We start from the raw sequence: 23,440 nt of genomic DNA, 5'->3' as shown, positions 1-23,440 counted from the left end.
GCAAGCATGTTTACTGCCCGGCTAGCTCTCTCCACTCCAGCACAGCCCAGGCTCCCAAACCAGGCAATGATGCCCCCACTTTCAGACTGGTTCTCCCTACCTGGCTAAGGCAATCAAGACCACGCCCACAGACACACTCAGAGACACCTGCCAAGTCAACCTGATCTGTGCAATCCCTCATTGAGACTTCCTGCTCAGGTGATTCTAAGTTAGGTCAAGTTGAGAAACAAGCCATCACAGGTAGAAGTGTTGTCCTTGTGAACGCTGTTTTGCAAGGAATATTCGGAAGCCAGCAGTAAAGAACTTCCCCTGAAGCTACCTTCACAATCAAGTGTTCCTCTCCAACCTGATCCTAGACAGCTATGGCGGGCAGAGTGCATACTTGGTATCAGCTGTCTGTACAACCAAAGCCAGGTCTTGGCATAGATCTCCATGTCCTAGCTACTCAAGAGGCTAGGACAGGAGAACAGAAAGATCAAAGCCAGTCTAGGCAACTTAGTTAGACATTGTCTCTAAATGAAATAAAGAGAGGATTAGGGACATATTACAGAGATGGGATGCTTGTCTAGCAGTACACATACACACACATACACACTTCCCACACCATACACACACACACACCGCATCTCTCACACACATACACCCACACACATCCCATCCACATACATACTCCACACCAAACCACACACATATCCCCCTACACCACACACATTCCCCAATACACCACACACACACACCACACACATATACACACACTACATACACATACCACACCACACACATCCCTCACCCTGTACACACATACACATCACATACACCACACAAACACACATACCACATAAACACACAGTGCCCACACACTCATACACACATCCCCCACATACAACATACACATACACACATCCCCCCAACACAAAACACACCATACCACACACACAGCCCCCACACACCACACCACACACACACACCACACCACACACACACACACACACACACACACACACACATACCACCTACACACAGATTCAGGGCTGCAGAGAGGGACAGACTACCAAATAAAAACAACCCAAGCTTGCGCACTGTTGAAGATGTTCAATCACACCCATCAGAAATCTAATTGAACTGCTCCAATTCAGAGCTTTGCCGGTTCCTCCAGAGAACAGAACCCAGCCTGAGGCGTGCCTGGGATCACTCCAGCAGGCCTTACTCCCTCTTAGAAAGGCTTCCTCGTCTGTAACATCAAAGCGAGACAGTTTAAATAAACCCTCTGACACTGTTAACGCCTCTGCTGTCTTGACAGCAGCATCATCCTTGAGGGAAACCAGGCTCAGCACTGTGGCCTCCATGAGCCTGCCTCTCTCCTTCTCCCACGCGTCACCCTTGTGTCCCATGGCTGCTCTCTGTGATGGACTTTGTTTCTTTTGTCACTTCTGACACCTCTGCCTGAGATTCAGCCTTGCTCTTTGCCTGGATGGCTGTAGTAGCTTGCCAGCTTGACTCCTTGAGATTATAATTTTCTCACGACATATTATAATGTTTGCTGCCAGCTTAACATATTGTAATCTCCCAAGCAGCTTAAAGAGGCTTCTTTTAACAGCTCTACACCAACGACTGAAAATGCCCAAGTTACATATGTAACAAGCCTGACCTGGCTTCAGTGTGGGATTCACCCCCACCCCTAAGCTTCCTTTCTCTGCCAAATTTCCCAGAGCTCATCTGGCTTTTCAAGCTAGTAGAGGCTTGAAGAGCACATTCAGTGGGGTGACACTATGCTTTAATGTGAATCCTGGGTCCATCATTTACTGACCAGGTATTCTTGGAAAAGAACAAAACAAACAAAACCCATTTGTCTGAAACTTAACATCTGGACCTGTCCAGTTTTCACTTTCTTTCTGAGGAGTGTAGTGTGAGCAGATCACCATAAACCTTGTATTCTCTCCACTGCCAAGCTACTCACAGCAAAAATAACATAGTCCATCTAATCTGGAGCTTGTGCAGAAGAGGGAAAAGCTAGATAATGCATTCATTCGCTAATGTCTCTCAGAACAATGCCCCCCCATCTCTACCTGCCTAGGCCCCCTAGGAGATACCAACAATTTCCCAACAATCCTCCCTGCCTGTGTGACCTGCTCAAAATGCCACAAACTCTCCTATTCCTTCTCTTTCTCTCCAGTGCTTGCCCCTATCTCTCTATAGTATCACCATGTAGTCTACAATTCAGACTGGACATCCCAGGATTCTCCTGCCTCTCTCTGCTCTCCCAAATCCAATTATTGTCTGAGTTAAATACTTTTCTACTTTCCGATTAATAGTAAAGTCCATCCCCTCCTCATCAGCTCCATGCCATCCTATGGACTTAGGCCCCCTCCCCGACAGCTCCCACTATCCTAAGGACTTAGTCCTAGTACTATCAGCTTAGAAGAAATGAAATGCATGACATCATTTCTGAAGGACTGATTGTAAATGCAGTCTTCACATCACAGTAAGACAACAACCCCCAAGCATCCATGAAGTGAATTTCCTCTAAACAGTACAGAACACTTGCTATTCAGTATTGACTGCCACTAATCACAGAGCAGCCGGGGAATACAGCTGGGTGAGGAGCAAATGTCAGTGCTACCTAACACCGGGGCTGGGCTGGAGCAGCATGTTCTGCCTGGTCAAAAGCTAGTGCTTCTGGAGACTGGACCAGGGCCTCACACATGGTAGGTGAGCACTCGAGTACTGTGTTCTCCCTGCAGCCCAGCCGCTTCCTCTTCGAGGGCACAGCCTTCTACTCCTAGGCTATGTTGCTCATCTGCCCAGACCCGAGCCCCCTTCTCTGTAAGGTGTGTCTAGTGATGTAAGAAAACGCACCCAGGGCTTAGCACAATGACTAGATCAAGGCTGCTCATTCTTATTCTCACCTCAGATTGGGGGGGGGGTCACCCTGTTGGCCAGGCTCAAAGTAAGGGATTGCCTAACTCCTAAGCTTGTGTTTAATTCATGACAATGGCCACACTCCTCCATGACAGCAAAATGACTTATTTTTGGTCTCTGTGAGGCACATGAGACTCACTGGAGGGCCAGGCAAACTACAGCGACCTGGGCCTCTCCAGATGCCTCTTACCTCACTGGTCGTTGACCATAGTGATTTTAAAAGCCCTTGTCTGTTTAAAATATGTAGTCCGAGCTAAGCCACCCTGGCTTTGACAAAGCTTGGGTGAGTGTGGATATGTTGTCGTAGAGTTTGCACTAGGGGCAGAGAGGACACTTGTGGGCACATATGTAAGAGGGGGCATAGCCCATGTACTCTTGAGAAAACCACCAGACCTGCTACCAATACATGAAGTGTATAAACGCAAGGATCGGCCACAGAAATCCCGGCACCCTAATTAAGGTCTGTTAGCAGCTAGGCAGGTAGTTTTAGCTAAAGGCAATAATCTTGGCTTAAGCAAGGGTTGAGGAGTGAGATATTACACCTTTAAATACCAGTAAGGGTCCTTTGGGGGCTTTTATTTGTTTCAGATAAGACCTTTGTGATCAAGGAAGTTTGAAAGAAAATGGACCCCAAAGAGAGTGAGGCTATTGTGGGGCCATAGTAGGAGATGTGGCCTTGTGGAGTAGGTGTAGTCTTGCTGGAGGAAGTGTGTCACTGTGGAGGCAGGCTTTGATGTCTCATATATGTTCAAGATACCACCCAGTGTCTCAGACAGCTTCCTGTTGCCTTCAAGATGTAGGACCCTCAGCTACCTCTCCAGGACCATGTCTGCCTGCACGCCACCGTGTCCCACCATGGACTGAACCTCTGAACTGTAAGTGAGCCACCAAAAGCAAGTGTTTTCATTCATGAATTGCCATGGCCACGGTGTTTCTTCACAGTGATAGAAACCCTAACTAAGACAATGATGATTATCTTTATGTATCATTTTGACACAACCTCCTGTCACAGGGAAAAAGTCTTAATGAAGGATTGTCTAAAGTGGGCACAACTACAGGGAATTATCTTTAGTTAATTGATATAGGAAGATCCAGACTACTGTGGGTGACCCCATTTCCTAGGCAGAGTCCTAACTTGTATATGAGTGGAGAAATCCAGATGACCACAAGCAAGCAATTGAGCAAGAATGTACTCATTACTCTCTGCTCTTGACTGTGGAGGTGATGTGACTGGTTGTTTCAAGTTCCGGCCTCGACTTCCCAACAGTGATGGGACTGTGACCCGGAAGTGTAAGCTGAAATACATCCCTTTCTCCCATGAGTGCTTTTTTATCAGGGCATTTTACCACAGCAACAGAAATGAAACTAGGTCATTCCTGCAAAGCAAACTATAAGGACATGGTTTAGTATGGTCAAGACTGCTTTGTCTCTCTTCTAAGTGACCCAGAGTCAACATTGCTCAGGATGGTCTCACTATAATGCGAATTCCTCTGCAGAGGGTGTTTCTGTTCTGCCACTTTTGGACAAATGATATATGCAGAAGGAACATTATGTCCAAATGAGTATGCTCAAGGGAGTCATGCTACCACACACTGCTTTTTTACAGGGGTGCTGGGAATTCAGATCTGCACTTTCGTGCATGACTCTACAACCCTGCTGACTGAGCCAGCCCCCCTGCCCTGGCTTTGTCATTTTGGTGCTTGTCCACTGCTGGTGAGCCTTTGGTGCCACCAGAGACTGGGTGATGTCCTACCCTTTCCCACCATGTCTCCCTAGTCAGGAGAAGTAAAACCCAAGGTAAGGCTTTGACACTTACCTGATTGACATCGAAAGTCCTGGCCTTGTTAAATCTCTTGGGACCTTTAAACAACAGGAGAAAGGGTGGCCTGTTTAAACTGCAGCCTCCCAGGGAGGCATCCTTCTTGGTCGATTTACTGGCCAAATCCAGGACTTCAGGACTCTGTAACAACCTAGAATGAGGGAAAAATGAAAGCCATGACCAAACTCTTGCCTGGGGAAGGAGACCCACCAGTAGGCAGAGAGAGCTTGCGGCAGAGAGAGCTTGCGGCAGAGAGAGCTTGCGGCAGAGGACATTCTTACTGTCGTGACCTTCCACCTGTGCAGGTCACGTCTGCAAGACAGAAGGGCTGCAGAGCCCCCGTGGACTTGAAGTATGGCAGGGCTGGCATACTAGTTTATTCTTTGCAATGGGTATTATCAGATATGCAGAGAGGGACATGGGACAGCACAGGAATCTTGGTGAACATCAGTACGCCACAGAAGTGGGTTTATGGAAAGATCCGTGTGGCTGTGCTTGCTTAGCTGTGTGTGTTGTCTTACAATGGCAGAGGCTGTTGTTAGACACCTCCCGTGCTCTCCGTTCCTCCCACGCCCTGCTCCAGCCACTGGACTACATGCTCAAGAGAGCCGCTTTATCAACTACGGACGGGCGTGAGAACTGTGGGCCTCACCTTGGCCCAGAAGTTTCATGCCTGCTGGATGGCAGGAAGGTGATGGTGCCATTCTGGAAGGCTAAGGTTCCCAGCCACAGCCAGGACCTCCCTCTGCTACAGGGAGACACTGAAGCTCTTATCTAAAGTGTTCCAAATTAGACATAACATTTAAAGCTGTAGGAGTGAAACCTGAGCCCCACTCTTCTGAAAACCATGCTCAGGACTGTGGGATTGGGTCTCCCTGGCACTGCACAGATCCTCAAAATCCCTTTGCCCTAAAAACCATGGAGAACTGATCCAATCCAACTGTACAGTCTTCATTAAAATGGAACTAAACAGCGTGGATATTTTTCCAAAGGCCATGATCTGAAAATTAATTTTCATTAGATCTTTTCCGAGGTCTAAGCTGCTAGGAGCTTTGCTTGTTGGTCTTTAAATGAATCTTGGAAATACGTGGGACCAAAGCCTTGGGAAACACTGAAAAATCTAATTCAGTGACTGGGTAAGTGTAACACTGTACAGGTGGGTGGGCTCTTATTGGTAACCACAGAAAAAAGATCCCTCACCTTTGGACAAAAACGTTGCTTATACAGCCCTCAAAATAACCACCTCCCAGGCGTAGGGACTGCTGGGCATTGGAGAAGCCAGGGAGCCTTTGATTCCTTCTCTGAACCTGATCATCAATGAGGAGTCGGAGGCTGAAAAATGGAAGAAACAAGACAATGATGTGACCCCTCACAAAAAAACAAAACAGCAACCACCTTCCCAACACTGTGGGAACAATCTACTGTCTGACACAGACTCTAATCTGTCACCCAGCAGGACTAGTCAAATCAGAAATACTTTTTAAAGTGCAAAGTATTTTCCCACATAGCACTTCAGCTAAATAATATATATTTACTGAAACTATACATCATAGACATCTGCTCAAGCAATATTTTATTTATTTAGTGTGTGTGTGTGTGTGTGTGTGTACGCACATGTGTGTGAGAGCTCACGTGCCTTGTCTGAATGTATGTCTGCGTACCACGCATGTGCCTAGGGTCTGAGGAGCCAGAAGCAGAAACTGGATTCCCTGGAATTGGAGTTAAGAGTGGTTGTGAGCCACCATGTAGGTGTTAGGATCTGAACCTGGGTCCTCTGGAAGAGAACCCAGTGCTCTTGACCACTGAGCCATTTCTCTAGCCCCTCAATGATTTCTTTGCAACATGAATATACCAGGGTAGTGTGCATTCACAGAAAGATACCAACTGGCCTGGTACCCCAGGAACCCCTCTTTGTGTTCATTGTAGTTTCCAGATCCCTTCCCCCTCCAGGAATAATCACCACCCGGAATTCTGACACAACTGATTTGTCCCCCATTTTTTTTAAACTGGTAGACACAAAATCACAGGGAACACCCTTAGGTGTGTCTTCTCTTCACATTTTTGGAGGTTCATCCACACCATCCTATATCCAGGTTTATGATGGGCCTCCGGTATTTAGGGTGGTTATTCTGTCTTGAATTTTTATCTATCCGACCACTGACTTTATGTTTCAATCAGGACAGAACTAGGAAAGGGCTAACACATAGCCAGTAAGCATCAGCCCCAGAAGACAGACCCTGAAAAGCTATGCTGGAGAACTCTGTTAACTAGACCCTGGCAATAGAAGCCGCCACTCACCCTGAGGTGTCACTTATCACAGAAACGTGATGAAGTAAGCCATCCATGTAGGTCTGTGGAGACTTGAAAATTGGGCTGCTGCTGTCCCTGCTGCTTACCACAATGTGACCATCATCCAGGGTGACCTGCAGGCCACTTGTCTGAAACCATCCCAGAATGTACAGTTAGAGATGACAAACAAATGATCAAAACTAGCAGTAAGGCAGTCAGGGCCTTTTGATCCAAATGTCAAAAAGATAATTTTTTTGTTTTTTTTTTTTCGAGACAGGGTTTCTCTGTATTTTTTTGGAGGCTGTCCTGGAACTTGATCTGTAGACCAGGCTGGCCTCAAACTCACAGAGATCCGCCTGCCTCTGCCTCCTAAGTGCTAGGATTAAAGGCGTGTGCCACCAACGCCTGGCCTGAAAAACAATAACTTTTAAATAGTTTGTCTCCTTGTTTATGAATATAAAAATGTTATACACATTACTTCGATGTTGACGAATTTGTCAGTCTTCTTCTAAATCTACTTTCATTAGGCCCATTTAATTTTCTAATCAGAACATTTAAATCTTATCTAATTTCCCCCTGTTTTTACTCTTATTTTGGTGAAGTTATTTCTATCAAAATCCATTCATTTCTGCATAAATTTTACAGCCAAGAGTTGATTCATCATCACTCACATTTTTTCCTATGGAAAATCACAACAATGATTTCATAAATGTCTTATGTTTTGGTCATTACTTCTAGGGAGCCCAATTTTCCATGTCAAGCTGTGCTCATCCAAACACTGACAAAATGATCCACTTCCTGTCAATGAGTAACTTAAAGCCTACCATTAGAGCACTAGTCACTTCAGTTTCATTCAGTTTTCTCTATCAAGTCTAACGTCTGAAGTTTTCCTTAAGGTGTGTGTTCTCTGAGTTTTTCTTTTACAGCAATTTGTGCAGTGCACACTCACCGTCAGTGATGGCTTTAGTTGCTCTTGAAGGACTTGTTTCCAATGGGATCAATTGTGTTTCTTAAATAACCCTTTTTGAATTTGAAAGCAATGCCCCAAGACATTTCTAGAATTCCTCTACTGCACAGGGTCACTCTGACTTGTTGCTAATCTTATCCTTCTCTCTGCTTTTGACCATTTTTTCTGAGTGTGTTCTAACTGTACTTACATGTGACAGAGGGAACAAGGATTAGGAACGAGGAAGTTCTAGGTCAGGACTGGGAGTATGGCTCAGTCAGGAAAATGCTTGCCATACTAGCATGAAGATCTAAGTTCAGTTCCCAGAACTCATATAGAAAAAACTGGGTGCAGTGGGGTGTGCTCACAATCCCAAGGCTGGGGAGGTGGAGACAGGATGATCTCCGGGGCTTCCTGACCAGCTAGCTTAGACTATTTGGTGAGACCTAAGCTGGTGAGAGACCGTGTCTCAAGCAAGGCGATGGCTCCTGAGGAATAATACCCAAAGTTTCCTTTAGCACACACAGTCACCTACACATACATGACCACATGATCCCAGAAGTGCAGGCAAATGCGCACACATGCGCACACACACATGAGGAGGGGTAAGGAGAGAGAGGGAGGGAGTGAGGGAGGAAGGGAGGAAGGGAGGGAGGGAGGGAGGGAGGGGAGGAGGGCCCATATTAGGTCAAACTAATGTGATGTCTGCCTCCTCTACTATCTATCGTCTCTTTAGGAATCATTTTAAAAGTCTACAAAGACTGGTAAACAAGATACCAAAAGGCTATAGTGACCTTCCTAGTGGGCATAGCCACAGAGACAGCCACTGTCATCTTTTAGATCTGGAACACAATATCCACTGAGATTGTCAACACTAAAGAAACCAATCATAAAACATTATTTCGAGTCTCATCCTTCCTATGAGTGGATTTCCAAGCTTACTGGTTTATCTGGAGCTGCAGAGGGCATCTTCTCATGGAAGAGTCTCTCCCTCCCTCCCTCCCTCCCTCCCTTCCTCCCTCCCTCCCTCCCTCCTTGGGTGTGCACGCAAGACCCAAGGTTGACTTCAGGTGTCTTCCTTGACCACTGTCTACCTCACACATTCACACACGGTCTCTCACTGAACCTGGAGCTCACCATTTCGGCTGGCCTAGCTCAAAGGATTGAGCCCTAGATTGCTAAGGGGATGCCCTGTCTGTTTCCTCAGATTTGCACAGCAAACACTTCACTTGCCAAGCCATCTTCTCATCCAAAAGAGAATTTTTGTGGCTCTACTGCATGTGAGGAGAGCATTGGATCTGATTTCCTAATGTTCCAGAATAAATATTTTCTGAGGAGTAGCTGCTGCAATAAAGACCATCTTTTGAAGTTGTAATCAAGAAGAAATAGTAAGTATAAATCTCAATCTTTTCCTAAACCACACTGTTACTAAGACCTGTTACAATTCATTTAAACACATATGTCTAACAAATGGAAATGATTGTTCAATGCACACAAACCCAGCTCTATAGATTATTAGGCCCCATCTAGCTGGATTTTCTTCAGGATCTGCCCCAGGGGGAGATTGCTCATGCCAGAACTATGATGGCAGATAGCATGCCTAACTCCTCTACCTTCAAAATCCCTCTGCTGCTTTGGACAGTGTGGAGCCAGGCTTGCATTGTAATTTGAACATGCTACCTCTTACCCGTGTCTGATGATTTAATAGTGTACCACTGGGCTGAAAGGTCTGAAACCCAAAAGACAGCTGGAAGCGGTCAGGAAAGGGCACACCCAGGTTTGTAAAACTCATCTGTCCTCCTCTGGAGAACGAGGCGGTGCGCACGAGCTGAAATGCAAACAGGGAATGACCGGCATTATAATCATTTCCTGGATGTTCCGATACGGGCTTTCAGACCGCACACTTCCGTAGAAATGGCGAGCTCCATTAGTGCAGCTCAGACAGGCTGGCACTTTACTTTGGCACACAGTCAGGTTTTGTGTGTCTAGCTGGTGATCATCTTTACAAATACAGTGTGTAGGCAGTGTCACACGGCTCTGAGGCCTGCACTTACCTTCCAGTCTTCAGAGGACTTTTTGGTTACACCCACAGTATCGTTCAACCTGACAACACCACTGGTTTTCTTCATATTCTTCATGCAGCCTTGGAAAGCAGGCGTGGAGATGTTAAATCTGGGGACGGAAAGTAGAAAGGGAGGCCATCAGCCTGGGCTCCCCGGAAATGCTCGTTTTCTGGTACTTCTCAATGGGTGGGGCGTCTACGGATGTGTTGAAAACTGCAGGAATTATAAGAACTGTACCCGGAAATGCAAGAGCCAGGAATGTGCTAAACAACTTTAGACTCTATTTTACCACCGGCCCTGGGAACTCAGAGGAAACTCACTTTCTTGTTCTATTAAATTACCGAAAGCATGGCTGGTCTAACCAATACCAAGCTGGCAACCTGGGTTTGGGTTTATCTGCCACCTCCGAAGCATGCCACATGAGCAAGTGGTTGCTATGAGGATTAAATGTACAGTGCTCAGAAACAATGTGGAATGATGGCGGACACAACACAACACAACATAGCAACATAGCAACATAGGCGTGCAAGAGGCTCAGGATGGGGCAGGAGCTGTGGGCTCTGCAGCTGGGCTCTCTGGCTCAAGTTCCTCTGTACCTCTTTAATCCAAAATGAAAAACCTGCTGTCCTATCCTGCTTCATGAGTCTGTCATATGATTAATTTAATATGTCTAACACACTCAAATGGCACTTAGGGAAACTGAGGACTCATTACAAAACAGTGGGGCTATCTATGTATTACCTGGTACCTCACTATTTACCCTACACATGACACCCCTACATTACTACACTATTATCATTATGGCAGCCATTTCTTCTGGTTGTGTGGCATGCGCATGTATATGTGTGTACCTAGCCCTGTGGGTGTGGGTTTGTGTGTACGTGCACATTGAAGCCAAAGGCTAGCAATGGATGTCTTTCTCAATAGATCTCTACCTTGTTTTGAGATAAGGTCTCTCACTGAAACTGGAGCTCAACAACTTAGCTAGATTGGCTGCCCAGAAAGTCTGAGGGGTCCCCTTGCCTCTGCTGCCTAACACTAAATTAAAGGCACACACGAGCACACCTGGCTTTTTTATATTGGTGTTAGAGATTTGAACTCAGGTTCTCAGGCTTGTCCACAGAGCCCTTTATGGAATGATACATCTTCCCTGGCCTACACAATTTCTACAGTGGGTCTTTCTGTGCGGCACCTGATGTTCCCCTTTGATTGGGCTCCTGACCTGTGTGGATCTGAATTTATGAAAAACATTAATACACATGACCTGACTGAGGTCCAGGCAAATATTAATGTTTCTTAATCAAATGATGCACTAAGAAAACACAGCGCTGATTTCATTATAAATCCCCAAGGCAGTTCTACACATGCAAATGGAAAGGTGTCCTGCCTCCAGTCTAGTCTGATTCATTATGAACAGCAGAGCCATGAGAACTTGCATAAAATTAAATTCCATAAGAGGAAAAGCACATCCTCGTTGGCACTGTGGCTTAATTATTTTATAAAGACAGCTTTCACCCTGGAGAGGGGGGATGCGTGTTTCAGTTCTGGGGCTGCTGTCCTCATAGATTTGTTCTCTTGGACCGGCTGAGGGGCTAGGCTTCCACACTCCCTCCAGCATGCAAGGTCTGAACAAGCTTACTAGAGGAACCTGATTATGTTGGGTCATGTGCTGTTCAGTCAGTGACTTACTACACTTATGGACACGCATACTTTGGGCCCAGCTGCCCACAAAAGCTTATCTGGCTTGCTGGCTGTCGTTGGCAGGTGTGAGAGAGCAAAAGGACTAGTAACGCTGAGCCCAGTGTTTGTCAGACCCTGGCTGACCGGCACATTCCTGGGATCTTTGTTTCCATGTTTTATGATTACACTCAAACCCAAGGGAAAATGCTCTGGTTGGTGCCAGGCCCTCCGGCCTTATCAGGAAGGCTTGTAGATTGGGTCAGCAGACACATGATTCCCAATTATAATACCAAGTCATTCAAAGATCTGGGTTCTCATTCCCAGAAGACTGAGAGGGAGGAGAGACGTGGACTCTGAAGATCAAAGATGCAGGGTACAGCAGGATTCTACCACACCTCATTCTGACCGAGCTCCCTGACTCTCCTCTGGGGCCTTCTACTAAACCAGCGTCCTTGAGAAGAGCTGTGTGGCTGCCCCTGCAGGGTCTGCTGAGGTCCTCTAGGCCACCGCCCTACCAATGGCCCTCATCAGGGGACAGTTGCAGGGGCTCACTGGACAGCCAAATACCTTACCAGATAGGTAAGACATGCCAGAAACAGACCAATACTGCTTAGCATATTATTCTGAAATATTTTCATGGAATTCCATCTACTTCCTTTATTTCTCTGTTCTTGTGATTTTAATTAAAACAAGAAAGAAAAGTGTAAGCTTATTTAGAAAAGGTGTGTGTTTGTTGGGGGGGGCTCTTGAACCTCTTTAATGGGTAAATCCCATTCTGTTTTCCTTGGTGTTAGCAACCCAACTGGAATCTTTGTGTTTCTGTCCTTCCAAGAGTGACAAAAAGGGACAATGGAGTTCCCCCCATTTTGGATGACCAGTCCCATTATTCAATATTTACAATCTGTTTTTCTTTCCTGACTACGTTGTCAGTGTTGCTAAGTTAACTATTTGTGGTTAAGATTAAATGAGAGAGACTAGAATTACTTATAGCAATTGCTGCCATCATGAAAAGTGACCTGCTTTAACAAAATGCAGCACATTGGGGTAGCGAGTCAAGCTTGATAACCTGACTTTGATACCCAGGACACACAGGGTGGGAGGACAGAACCACCCCACAAGCGGTCCTCTGACGTTCACATGCATACAGTAGTTTCCACCGCCACCCAAGAAAACCTCCACAGTATCATCTTACCTTTCTCTGATTGCAATTGGAATTCCTCCCAGGTAATATGTGCCAAAGTCAAATATTTCCCCTTCGATTTTTATACTATGGTTAGGCATATATATCCACATGAGTTTTCTTGATTTTCCAATTGCAATCGAAATCTGAAATGAATGGGAAAATGAATCAGCAAGCAATGAGATACAAAACTATTTGTGTTGGCTCAGAGTCACTGTGGTTTTGTTTTCCTTTGGATTTGTTTACATTCAAGGTAGAAGACTGCCCAGTAGCAGTATGGGGTAAAAATGTGATACTAAAATATTTGTGTGTGTGTGTGTGTGTGTGTGTGTTCATGTTTCTGCATGTTCATCTATGTGTATGTAGAGGTCAGAAAGTAACTGTAGGTGTTGTTCATCAGGCATTGCTAACCTTTGATTTGATACAGAGTCTTTCGCCTGCTGGCACTCATGGTGTGCTCTGTCCTGCTGGCCTGCAAGCACCAGGGACCTGCCTGCCTTTAAATCCCCAGTGCTGGCATGACCAGCCCACCACACACAGCCTTTTATACTTAGCTTCTCAGAATCTTAGCTTGGCTCCTTATATAGTTTGAGTCATTTCCCCAAGCTCCTAAAACAGTAGTTCTCAATCTGTGGGTCGTCATTCCTGTAGGACCATTGCAGCATTAGGATGGTTGAGAACCACTCTCCTAAAACATGTTAGTAGAAATGGCCTCATTTTAATATACGTGTCTCATTTGAAATTTATCAAGGTTCATGTAATTTACATATGCTATACATATTATACCTTATGCCTAAATGTCCTAATTTTTAAAGGATCTATCCTTCAATTAGTAAGTTCCCCTTGTAATAGGTTTGTTTGTCATTTTGCCTATTTTTGTTTTGTGGGGCACTCATTTCATTTTAAATGTTCACTGACTTCTAGAAAGCCAAGTCACCAGACTCCAAGGACGTACCGTATAATCTCGCCCATTGTTGACGGTGCCTTGAATTCCTTTCTCTTTGGGTGGCTCTGAATTCAGCTTGTATCTCACCATGAGATTGCCATCTTCTATGTCCAGGGATATGAACTTATCCTGGAGTACGGAAACAACACAGGTCACCAGAGGAACTGGCTGAAGAAGTCCCGGCTCTCAAGTGACCCTTGATGCACTTGGTGCTGTCACCTTCAGGTGCCTCTGGGGCTAACCAGGAGACCAGAGCTGAGAGACCTCACCCCTGGGAGGCACAGGATGGCTGACTACTGTGAGAGACAGCACTCAGTCAAGCTCATCCATGCCAGCCAGTGTCCTGGTTTTGCTTTATCACCACCAGAACCGGGGGGGGGGGACTGGGGGGGACGCACAGGGAGCCATTGCTCACCTTCCTCCCTTCTCATCCAGCCGGACCAATCAAACTTTGGCATTTGCCCCTTGCTCACATCACACCCCTGGTATCATCCGGCTCCCGCGGTCCCCTCCGCTCCCCCAGAGCACCTTCCACTGTGCTGCCTTCTGCAATGGCCAGTGAGCATACTAACTTCCCTGTCTCCAGGGCATCGCACGGACTCCCTGGCAGAGGCTGTGAGGCACTGTCCACCTCTCACTTTGCTTCCCATTGTCCCTGCAGGTTCTCATAGCCAGGACTTCTTTGTGCCCGTGTCCCTGTTGGAGCCCCTTCCAATGTCACCTTCTATTTGTCCATCACGTTTCAAAGGAGGCATCTTTTACTCAAGACCCTGATTTCATACTTCATCATTTTCCCTCTACATGATTCAAAATTGTGATGAAGCTGCCCCTCACTGACCAGCAGGGCACCTTTGTGCAATACCATAATTCCCCTCTAGAGGGCAGGCTATGGTTTGTCCTGCTCAGCATTGCCTCTTGGCCAGGGAGTAACCAGATATTCCCTAGTGGTTAGAGGGTATCTAACTTAGGCTTGAAGGCACTGCTCTTACCAGTTCCCTACGATGAGAAGTCTTACCTGTGAGTCTCCATCTAAAAGCTTCTAGTGTGGATATTAAAACTTTGCCCTGGAGAGCCATCAACTTGAGCCAGGTAGCAGGGGCTCCCTGAGCGATAACTGTCCCCCTAGCGGAGGCACCAAGGATTCTTATGCAATGCGGTTGTGTACGTCTCCTCCAGTCTAAACACTATTTCTGGTTCTTAGTCTCCAAGAACTTCACAACGTAAAACAAGCTGTGCATCCACGATCCCCAAGTTCAAAATAAGTAACGCTTCAAAGTCGAAACATTTTGTTTGATTATCAGCAGAACACCACAGTTCTGATAGGTTATGTTACACAAACTTTGGTCCATGCACAAAACTGTTAAAAAACATATTGCATAAAATTACCTTTGGTCTCCATGCACACAATGTGTGTTTATGAAGCATGCATGGAGCTCATGTTACACTTGGGTTAGCTCTATTTCAATTCATCGCAACCTAGAGTAGCCGAGGAAGGGCATCTCAGTGAGGAACTGACTGTCTGCATTGGATTGGCCTTTGCTGAGCCTGGGCAGCACAATTCCCTGGTACTGGGCCCTGGGGTGTGTAAGGGTAGAGAAAGAGAGCTGAGCACTAAGCATCCTCATGATTTCTCATTATGTAGATGCAAATATTCTAAAATGAAAAACATTCCAAAATGTGGAACACTATTCATCCTAAGCATTTTGGAGAGAAGAGATCCCCCAGTTGAACAAAGGAGACCTTGTTTTGGAATAAAGTGCCTTAGCCTGGAGATGCTAGGTGACTGCCTAGAACATTCTCTCCCTTTTAGACTGGGGCCCTCTCAAACCTCAGAACTAAGGGACCAAACCAACTTCAGAAGGAAGATTGGAGACAAATCTTTGTTCCTATCTGGCAGGCAGAAGAATTTGGGAAAATCTCAAGCTGTGTATCGCCAGCACCTTCTCAGACTGGTGTCCCAGTGTGCCCTCTTTTGAAACTCTGCTTGTGAGAGCAACTATACAAGATTTGTCCTGGAGGTGGATCCTATAGGACACCTGGTGCAGCCGAACCAGTGCAAACACCATGCCCACTCTCCTTGAGCCAGGAGAGGGCACTCACATCATGAGTGAACTACCACCTTGTATGCGCCTAACCTAAGACATATGAGAATGGTCCTCTGGGACAGCTGGGGAGCATGGCAGTTCTTTGTTCAGTTCACTGATTTTCAAAGTTGGCTGCACAAGTTGACACTTCCAGTGACAGTACATTAGGGGTTCCCTTTTGCCACATCCACAGTGGCATCTGCTGTCACTTGCAGTTGACTGGGAGGAGATGAACTACTGTAGTTATAACCCTGATCTTCCTGATGGCTATGGATAATCCTGATCAAAAGCCCATGGCTTGGGAGGTTAACTTTCTAACTTATTTTTTCTTAGAACTTTAGTCTATAATTTTCAACAGAGTATATTATTCTACTAAAGACAGTCAAACTGCCTTCCAAATATTTATGTTTAGACCCATAGACTTAGGATGCTCTCAGCCTTGGTCAGAGATGGTCCTTCTTGCCAATGTTGAGATGAGTAACTGGTCAAAGTGTTAAGAACAAGAGCTAAGTGCTCAGCCCTAAGTGGAACATCTTTCCCACCTTCCCCCTAGCTGCTCTGGAGGCTCCAGGATCATCTATGGCAGGTTTGCAGTGTGGATGGGGGAGGCACTCTCCAGCCCCACACCTTGACGAGTAGATATTGGCAGCTGATGGCTGGCAGGGGAAGGAAAACCACTTTCCTGTTGAACGTGTGGCCACTGGTAGATTTCCCATAGCACGCTAAATGGCCCCACACATATAGACAGCACTAGTTGGACTTTGTGAGTTACCAAGAAAAAAAAACATGAAGTTTGAAAGGGACCATGTCAGGGGGATTTGAGGAATTTAGAAGTTTGAGAGGAAAATGGGGGTGTGAATATGATTATATTTTATTGGACAGAGTATGAGGTCCTCAAGAATAAAGACAAAATATTAAAAATAAAGGGTGTCCTTCTGACCTAGGCTGCTTCAAAGTACAGAAGCTTCCGCCCTACAGGAAGTCAAGCCAGAGACTCATAAGGACACAATCCCCACAGCCTGCCATCAGCCAGAGCAAGGCCACAGCTTCAGGGAGTCCAGCTGCCTAGACTGGGGGACCTCAGAAGATCTTTATCTGTCTTAAAGCAGAATGAGACATTAGTAGGCAAGCCACCATTTTAAAAGTCTGAAACTGATAGGAAAATAAGCCAGGATGAGAATTCTGCATCGTTTTGGTGGCAATTGCTCAATTCCTGATTCTTTGTCCTTGTTAAAATTCACCCCAACAGAAAGAAAACAAGACTGGTCAAGGCTGTACTACCAAGCTTGATGGGCTATTTATAAGAGCCCAGCTACCCTGAGATAGCTAGATATAGTGGATATTCAACTCATTTTGGATGCTTGGTGTAAATTACCTGGTTTTCTGCAAAGAACAGCAAACCTCTATCCACGGTCGTCTGGATGGTCTGTGTGAAGCTTGGGAAGGGAGCGTTTGCTTGAGTGGGAATTCGGGCGTAGCCTGTACCTTCAAAGTAGTTTCTGTCAGACTCTTCCTTTCGCCTGTCAGCATCAACAGGATGTTAGATGTTAGTCATAAAAGGCCACCTTGCAGGTGTGCTTTCTAACATGAGATGTTGGTGGTTAAACAACAGAACAAGGAATTCACAGTCTGGGGGTCACAACTGGGCAGGTAGACGGGAAACCCTGATAACATGTCAGCCAGCCTTCCTTCCCTGTGTGCTCTTAATACCTGTGCTGAAGAGGCTGCTCCCCGGGTAAAGTGTACAGACGTATGAGAACGAAGACCTAGGTTTTCATGTTCAGAACCCATATCAAAGCTGAGCCTGGCAGCACACATCTGGAACCCTAGTATGGGTGTAGGTTTGGAGGGGGTAGAGGCAGGTGGACATAGGGGCCTACTGGGTAGCTAGTTTAGTCAAAATGTAAACTCTAGGTTCAGAGAGAGACCCTGTCTCAAAAATAAGGTTGGGAGTTAGATTGGAAAAAGAAATGATGTCTACCTCTTGTCCCCAACATGCACACACATGAATGAATATACCTGGACATACACACACATATATATGTGTGTGTGTGTGTGTGTGTGTGTGTGTGTGTGTGTGTGTGTGTGTGTGTGTGTGTGTATCATGTGAACCCAGAAGAGAGATAGAGACACAGAGAGACAGAGAACGTCTTCTAGAGATGTCTATTTAGGAGAAAGTGGTCAACTAGCTGAAAATATTTTAAATGTAAAAAATTATTAATATTCAGTGTCACCTTCTAAATAATACATGACTGCTCTTCTCAGATAGGAATATCTCAGATCCTTTACATTGTAGGGATGGCTAGGAGCTCGCAAGAGCGTGTGGCGGCTTGAATAAGAATGGCTTCTATAGGTCCAAATATTTGAATGTTCAGTCATTAGGGTGGTACTATTAGGGGGTGTGGTCTTGTTGGAGGGGTGTGTCACTGAGGGTGGAGCTTTCCAGGTCCAGTGGCTGTCTGTCTCTTTTTCTACTGCGTGTGGTTCTGGATGTAGGACTTTCAGCTTCCTCTCTAGTGACACCACCATGTCTGCCTGTGTGACACCACCATGTCTGCCCGGGTGACACCATGTCTGCCTGGGTGACATCATACTTCCCATCATAACAATAATGGGCTAGCTCTCTGAATGGAAGCCAACCCCAATTAAGTGCTTTCTTTATACGAGTTGCTGTGGTCCTGGTGTCTCTTTACAGCAACAGAGCATTGATTAAGACAGAGCAATTTCCAAATAGGCTCAGAAGGTAAAGTACATAGAAAGTCACTCACTTTGTAGACTACTGTTGTTTAAATTTTAATTACATAATTATGTGTCTAAATAATCTAATATTGAGTAGCTTTTGTAGTAGAAGGCACCAAAAATTGAAGATTACTTTTTAAAAATGTATTTGTTATTGCCATGTATGTGTGTCATGTATGTGTGTCATGTATGTGAGTAAGTGTGCTCTGTGGTACATGTGGAGATCGGAGGACAACTTTAGGAAGTTCATTTCTTCATGGATTCAGGGATCAAACCCAGTTCATTAGCTTGCACAGCACATGCATCTCACAGTTGCTAAAGAGTCATACTTCTAAAAACAGAGAAAACTAACCTGAGGCCATATGTAAACGAGGGCAACACAGCTGTCCTTAGATCTGAGGGGTGTGGTGCGGTGGGTGCTGTCTACAAACATAGGGTAAGCAGTTCTGGCCCCAAGCAATGAATTGCAACATCAGCAACCTTGCCTGCCCTCCACTGGTAGGTGCTGCCCACCAGCCGGGGACAAAGCCTAGGGACAAAGGCCTCCAGGCCCCGTTTACCTCCTACAAGGCTCCACTTCAGTTGTGTTGAGATTGAAAGTTGTCTTGAAGTTGTACAAGCTCAGAACATTTTCATTGAGGTCATCTAGTTCGATACAGCCTTTGTATGGCGGGAACCTCAGTCTGCTCGGCAGCTGCGAGAGAAACAAGACCAACTTTCAGTGAGTTGGATAGGAAGGGATGGTGGCCATGCAGTGCTAAGACTTTTAACAGTGGCCACAACTTAGGGGAGAAGAATGTAGTCCAGGACTTGGCCATTTCAGAGCTGTCTAAACCCAGGCCAGTTGTTTATCTCCCCACATGAGTGTCCTCATCCATAAAATGGGATGATATTAATATTTATAAATACAGTACAATAAATGAATGTCTTAAGCTTAAATCAGTGGACAAAGAAAGCACATCTTAGCTGTTCTCATTAGGAGTGCTTTAAGAGCATGTGGTTAATTCATTTTGTATGGAATTAGTTAAAGCAGAGACATGAAGCCATCACACCACATCAAAATGTCAGCACTTCACCAATGAGTAACACTGATACTTACTTGAAAATCGGGTGGGTAACCTCCGACATAAAACACAGCAGTTTCTGGATCTAAATTAAGGAGTGTGTTGCTGCTGTCTCCCTCTATGTCATAGGCTTCGGGTGCTTTGGGTTTGTTGGATGTGGCTTCTTTGGTGTAATTAAGTATTGCAAGCTGATATATTCTGTTGAAAATTAGATAATAAAGTTGTAGGGAAAATGAAAGAATTCAAAGCCAACACGCTAAGAGCACAGCCGATCAACACTAATGGAAGAGTTTGGTGAGGGGACTGGTCAAGCTCACAGACAGCGAGGCAGTAGAAACAGCGTACCTCTGGAACTTCACTCGGTCCATAACTGCCTCCTGATTCTCACTCTCCGTCAGCACCTGGTCTACCTGGACTTCAGCCTCTCGATCCCCCAGATTGTAGACACACGTCAGCTGACCGTCTACAACCGCCATGCCGATGTAGTCCTTGGAGGTCTGGAGACACAAAGGCTACATCAGAACTCCTTTTGTTCAAAATGAAACAGCATTGGGTTTCTTAAAGATATTTTAAAACAGAGTTTACACATAAGGGTCAAGACAGTGACGCAGTCCAAAAGACAGACAGATGTCATCCTGGAGCATGGGTGTGACAACGAAGAACCCTTCAAACACTACAAACTCTCATTTTCCATATCAACAGGTTCCTAAATGTTTTGTTGCATAAAATAATGGGTTTTATGTCATAAGCTCTGGGAAGATAGAATACATACGGTATATCCTTTCACACTTAAGTAATAATGCTGGGGCTGTCACCTAGTGTTTTAGTGGACTGGGTTACTGATTCCCCCATTTTTCAATCTCTAATAATTTACCAGCACCCACTACAGAGCCAGCATACTTAGCTGCCCATTAGAGTTCATCAGTAAGGGAGATAAACCACATCTCTTCTCTGGGTGCCAGCTCTGCTATGACATTGTCATAGTCAGTGTGTGTATGTGTGTGTGTGTGTCTTTCTTCTCTATTAGAATAGGAGAACATTAAGGAAGAAACATCTATAGAAATATACATGATAATGGATAGATAGATAGATAGATAGATAGATGGATGGATGGATAGGTAGATAGATGGATGGATAATAGAAAGACAGACAGATACTAACACTGTCAATTTTGACCTTTTAAAGCGTATGTTGACATTCAGGTCACTTAGGTTTTAGTTTATCATAAATATCAACTGTGGCACATAATTAGGACAGTTGTCCACCTACATCAACTAGGGGACTGGCTCAGAACCCATGGGGACACTTAGTCTTGCAGTCGTTTATATAAAATGGTGACGCACTCGCATGTAATCTGTGCACATACTCTGGTAGGTTATTTATCACACCCATTTAATGGGAATGTGATACAAATACTTGCTATCCTGAACGACTTAGGACCCTCACAATGCAAGACTTTTCTCACTTTGTTTGAGATAGGGTCTCATGTAACCTAGGCTAGCCTACAACTCCCTACATAGCCCGAGGAGGCCCTTGGAACTTCTGCCCCTCCTGCTTCTGCCCTACAGAGTGCTGGGATTACCAGTGTGTGCCACTGGCCAAGTTTATGCTGTGTTAGAGCTTTGCACACGCTAGGCAAGCAGTGTGAGCTCAGCTACCAGACGCTGCTCTGAATATACCCACCCCATAGTTGTTTGAGTCCCTAATGCGGAATCTGAGACTACAGATGTCTGATTCTAAGTGGCATCAGAGTGTTTAAGGCATAAAGCTGTCTACATTACCACAGAACAAAACAAAACTCACTGTTTAAAGAAGCTACAAATAAAAACTAACACCGTAAAGCATGGAAGGCAGTTATAATTAACAATGGTATTGGGTTTAACACTATTTCAATATACTGTCCACTACTACTGATAACTAAGAATTTTCTAACCAGGTAGAATTTCTAAGAACCATCTTTTATATTTTTATTACATTATATATTTATTTACCAGCATGTGTATGCCATCAGCCCAAGAACTATATTTTAGATATTTTTATTTCAACACAGTCGGGACTTAACTTTCCCTTACATTGAAGAACTTATTTAGAAAGAGAGGACTGCACACTGAAGTCATCTGTTGAAAATGCCTATGGTGGTGGCGGTTTGATGAGTGTAGGGTGAGGAATGGGCAATAGACAGGTTAGAGTTTGTTCGCTGAAGGTCCCACTTATATATGGTCCCTTCCCTCGGACCTGGGAAGGCATCTGTGGCTGGGCCTTCCCAGGAAGAGGATGGAACAGTCCCTCTTAGTCTCCATGGAGCCTTGATGCTGTTTCCTGGAGAGAAAGCATTGACCCTATGCATGCAAATGCTCATGTGTACACACGTGTGCCAGTGGCTGTCATCCATGATGAACAAGAGTTGTTTCACAGGCACCACCACAGCACGTAGGAGCTGATAGCAAAGGGATCACAAATTCAGAATGGAGGGTGGGGGAGTGGGATCTGCTGCTGTCTTTGACAGATTCTAACCACAAGCAAATAAGCAGCGGTGACAGTTAAGTCACAAGTCTCAAGGTGGCACCTCCAAAACCATTCACTCTGTTAGTGACATAAGAGGAATGCCTGAACAATACGTACATCCTTATTTCCCAGGTACATCACGAACATGTCCTCAGTGCCCCCATTCTCTCTTAAGTCAGGTCTTTGGAGAAACAGAGACAGAGACGTGTATCCTTTTAAGTCTTCTAGGTCATTTGGCAGCCGGACTTCGACACCAGATTTGCCATTGAACCTCATGGGAACTGCGACCTGTGAGGAAGAGTAACATGGATAAAAAGAGGATTGCTGTGCAGCGAGGGAGCTGTAGGCATCTTCTTAGTGACACACCAGCAGGACCCAAACTGTTGTGACAAATATCGGACAGGGGTAATGTCTCACGTTTAATACAAGGTCTTACTCTGCAGACCTGGCTGGCCTTAAACTCACAGAGATCAACCTGCCTCCCTCTGTCTCCTGAGTACTGGGATTAAAGATGGTGTCACCATACCCAGCTTGGACCCAGGTTATAAATTTATGAAGCTGTCTGCAGACCCATCTATTCTCAATATGAATTGGCTGAGGGTCAACTTAGCCTTCTGTGCAATGATGACGGTGATGATAATGATGATGACAGCGATAGGAATTCCTACCCTACAGTTAATGCTCACAGAACCACTGAGTACTGTGGTTGCGTATGGTTAAAATACAATACATGAAAATATTTTAAATGGGATTTTTTTGAGATAGGATTTATGTGGTCCAGGCTGGCCTCAGGCTCACTATACATTTCAGAATAGCTTTGAATTTGTGATTCCCCTGCCATCACCCCCTAAGTGCTGCAGTCACAGGCATGACTCACAACACCCAGCTCTTTAAAGCTTGTTAAAGGAATTGGCTGCCAATGAGTTTGTTACACACTATGCCTGCATTAATTGAGACATTCAGACTGTAAACATGCATGCATTTGGCAGAGCTCAGTTAGTAAAGGGGTTTGCCATGCAAACATGAGAACCCAAGTCTAGATCCCAGTATCAACATAAAAAAAAACGGTGCAGTGATGTGTGCTTATAATCCCAGTGCAGTGAGGGAGCCCTGGGTTTCCTGGCCAGACAGTCTAAATGAGTTAGCACGCCCCAGCTTCTGTGAGAGACTGTCTCAAAACATACTACAGGCAGCAATGGCAAAGAC

The 23,440-nt window shown here is 45.3% G+C and overlaps 1 protein-coding gene across 2 annotated transcripts in view; it reads right to left on the bottom strand.

Annotated features, from left to right (window-relative positions):
- Positions 1 to 23,440, bottom strand: part of Lama3 (laminin subunit alpha 3) — a 231,863-nt gene that overhangs the window by 18,633 nt on the left and 189,790 nt on the right. For both annotated transcript variants that reach the window (XM_040757846.1, XM_040757845.1), the window contains 12 exons: positions 22,352 to 22,522; positions 20,075 to 20,226; positions 19,765 to 19,927; positions 19,226 to 19,359; positions 17,302 to 17,446; positions 13,852 to 13,971; positions 12,909 to 13,042; positions 10,028 to 10,145; positions 9,661 to 9,801; positions 7,037 to 7,176; positions 5,939 to 6,070; positions 4,736 to 4,889 (listed from right to left, as the gene is read on the bottom strand). In XM_040757846.1, coding sequence (XP_040613780.1) covers positions 4,736 to 4,889; positions 5,939 to 6,070; positions 7,037 to 7,176; positions 9,661 to 9,801; positions 10,028 to 10,145; positions 12,909 to 13,042; positions 13,852 to 13,971; positions 17,302 to 17,446; positions 19,226 to 19,359; positions 19,765 to 19,927; positions 20,075 to 20,226; positions 22,352 to 22,522 — 1,704 coding nt within the window. The remainder of the gene's footprint in view (positions 1 to 4,735; positions 4,890 to 5,938; positions 6,071 to 7,036; positions 7,177 to 9,660; positions 9,802 to 10,027; positions 10,146 to 12,908; positions 13,043 to 13,851; positions 13,972 to 17,301; positions 17,447 to 19,225; positions 19,360 to 19,764; positions 19,928 to 20,074; positions 20,227 to 22,351; positions 22,523 to 23,440) is intronic.

The sequence above is a fragment of the Mesocricetus auratus genome, unplaced genomic scaffold (genome assembly GCF_017639785.1).
Source record: "Mesocricetus auratus isolate SY011 unplaced genomic scaffold, BCM_Maur_2.0 Super-Scaffold_100015, whole genome shotgun sequence".
Taxonomy (NCBI): Eukaryota; Metazoa; Chordata; class Mammalia; order Rodentia; family Cricetidae; genus Mesocricetus; species Mesocricetus auratus.
This window is presented reverse-complemented; position numbering and strand designations above follow the sequence as displayed.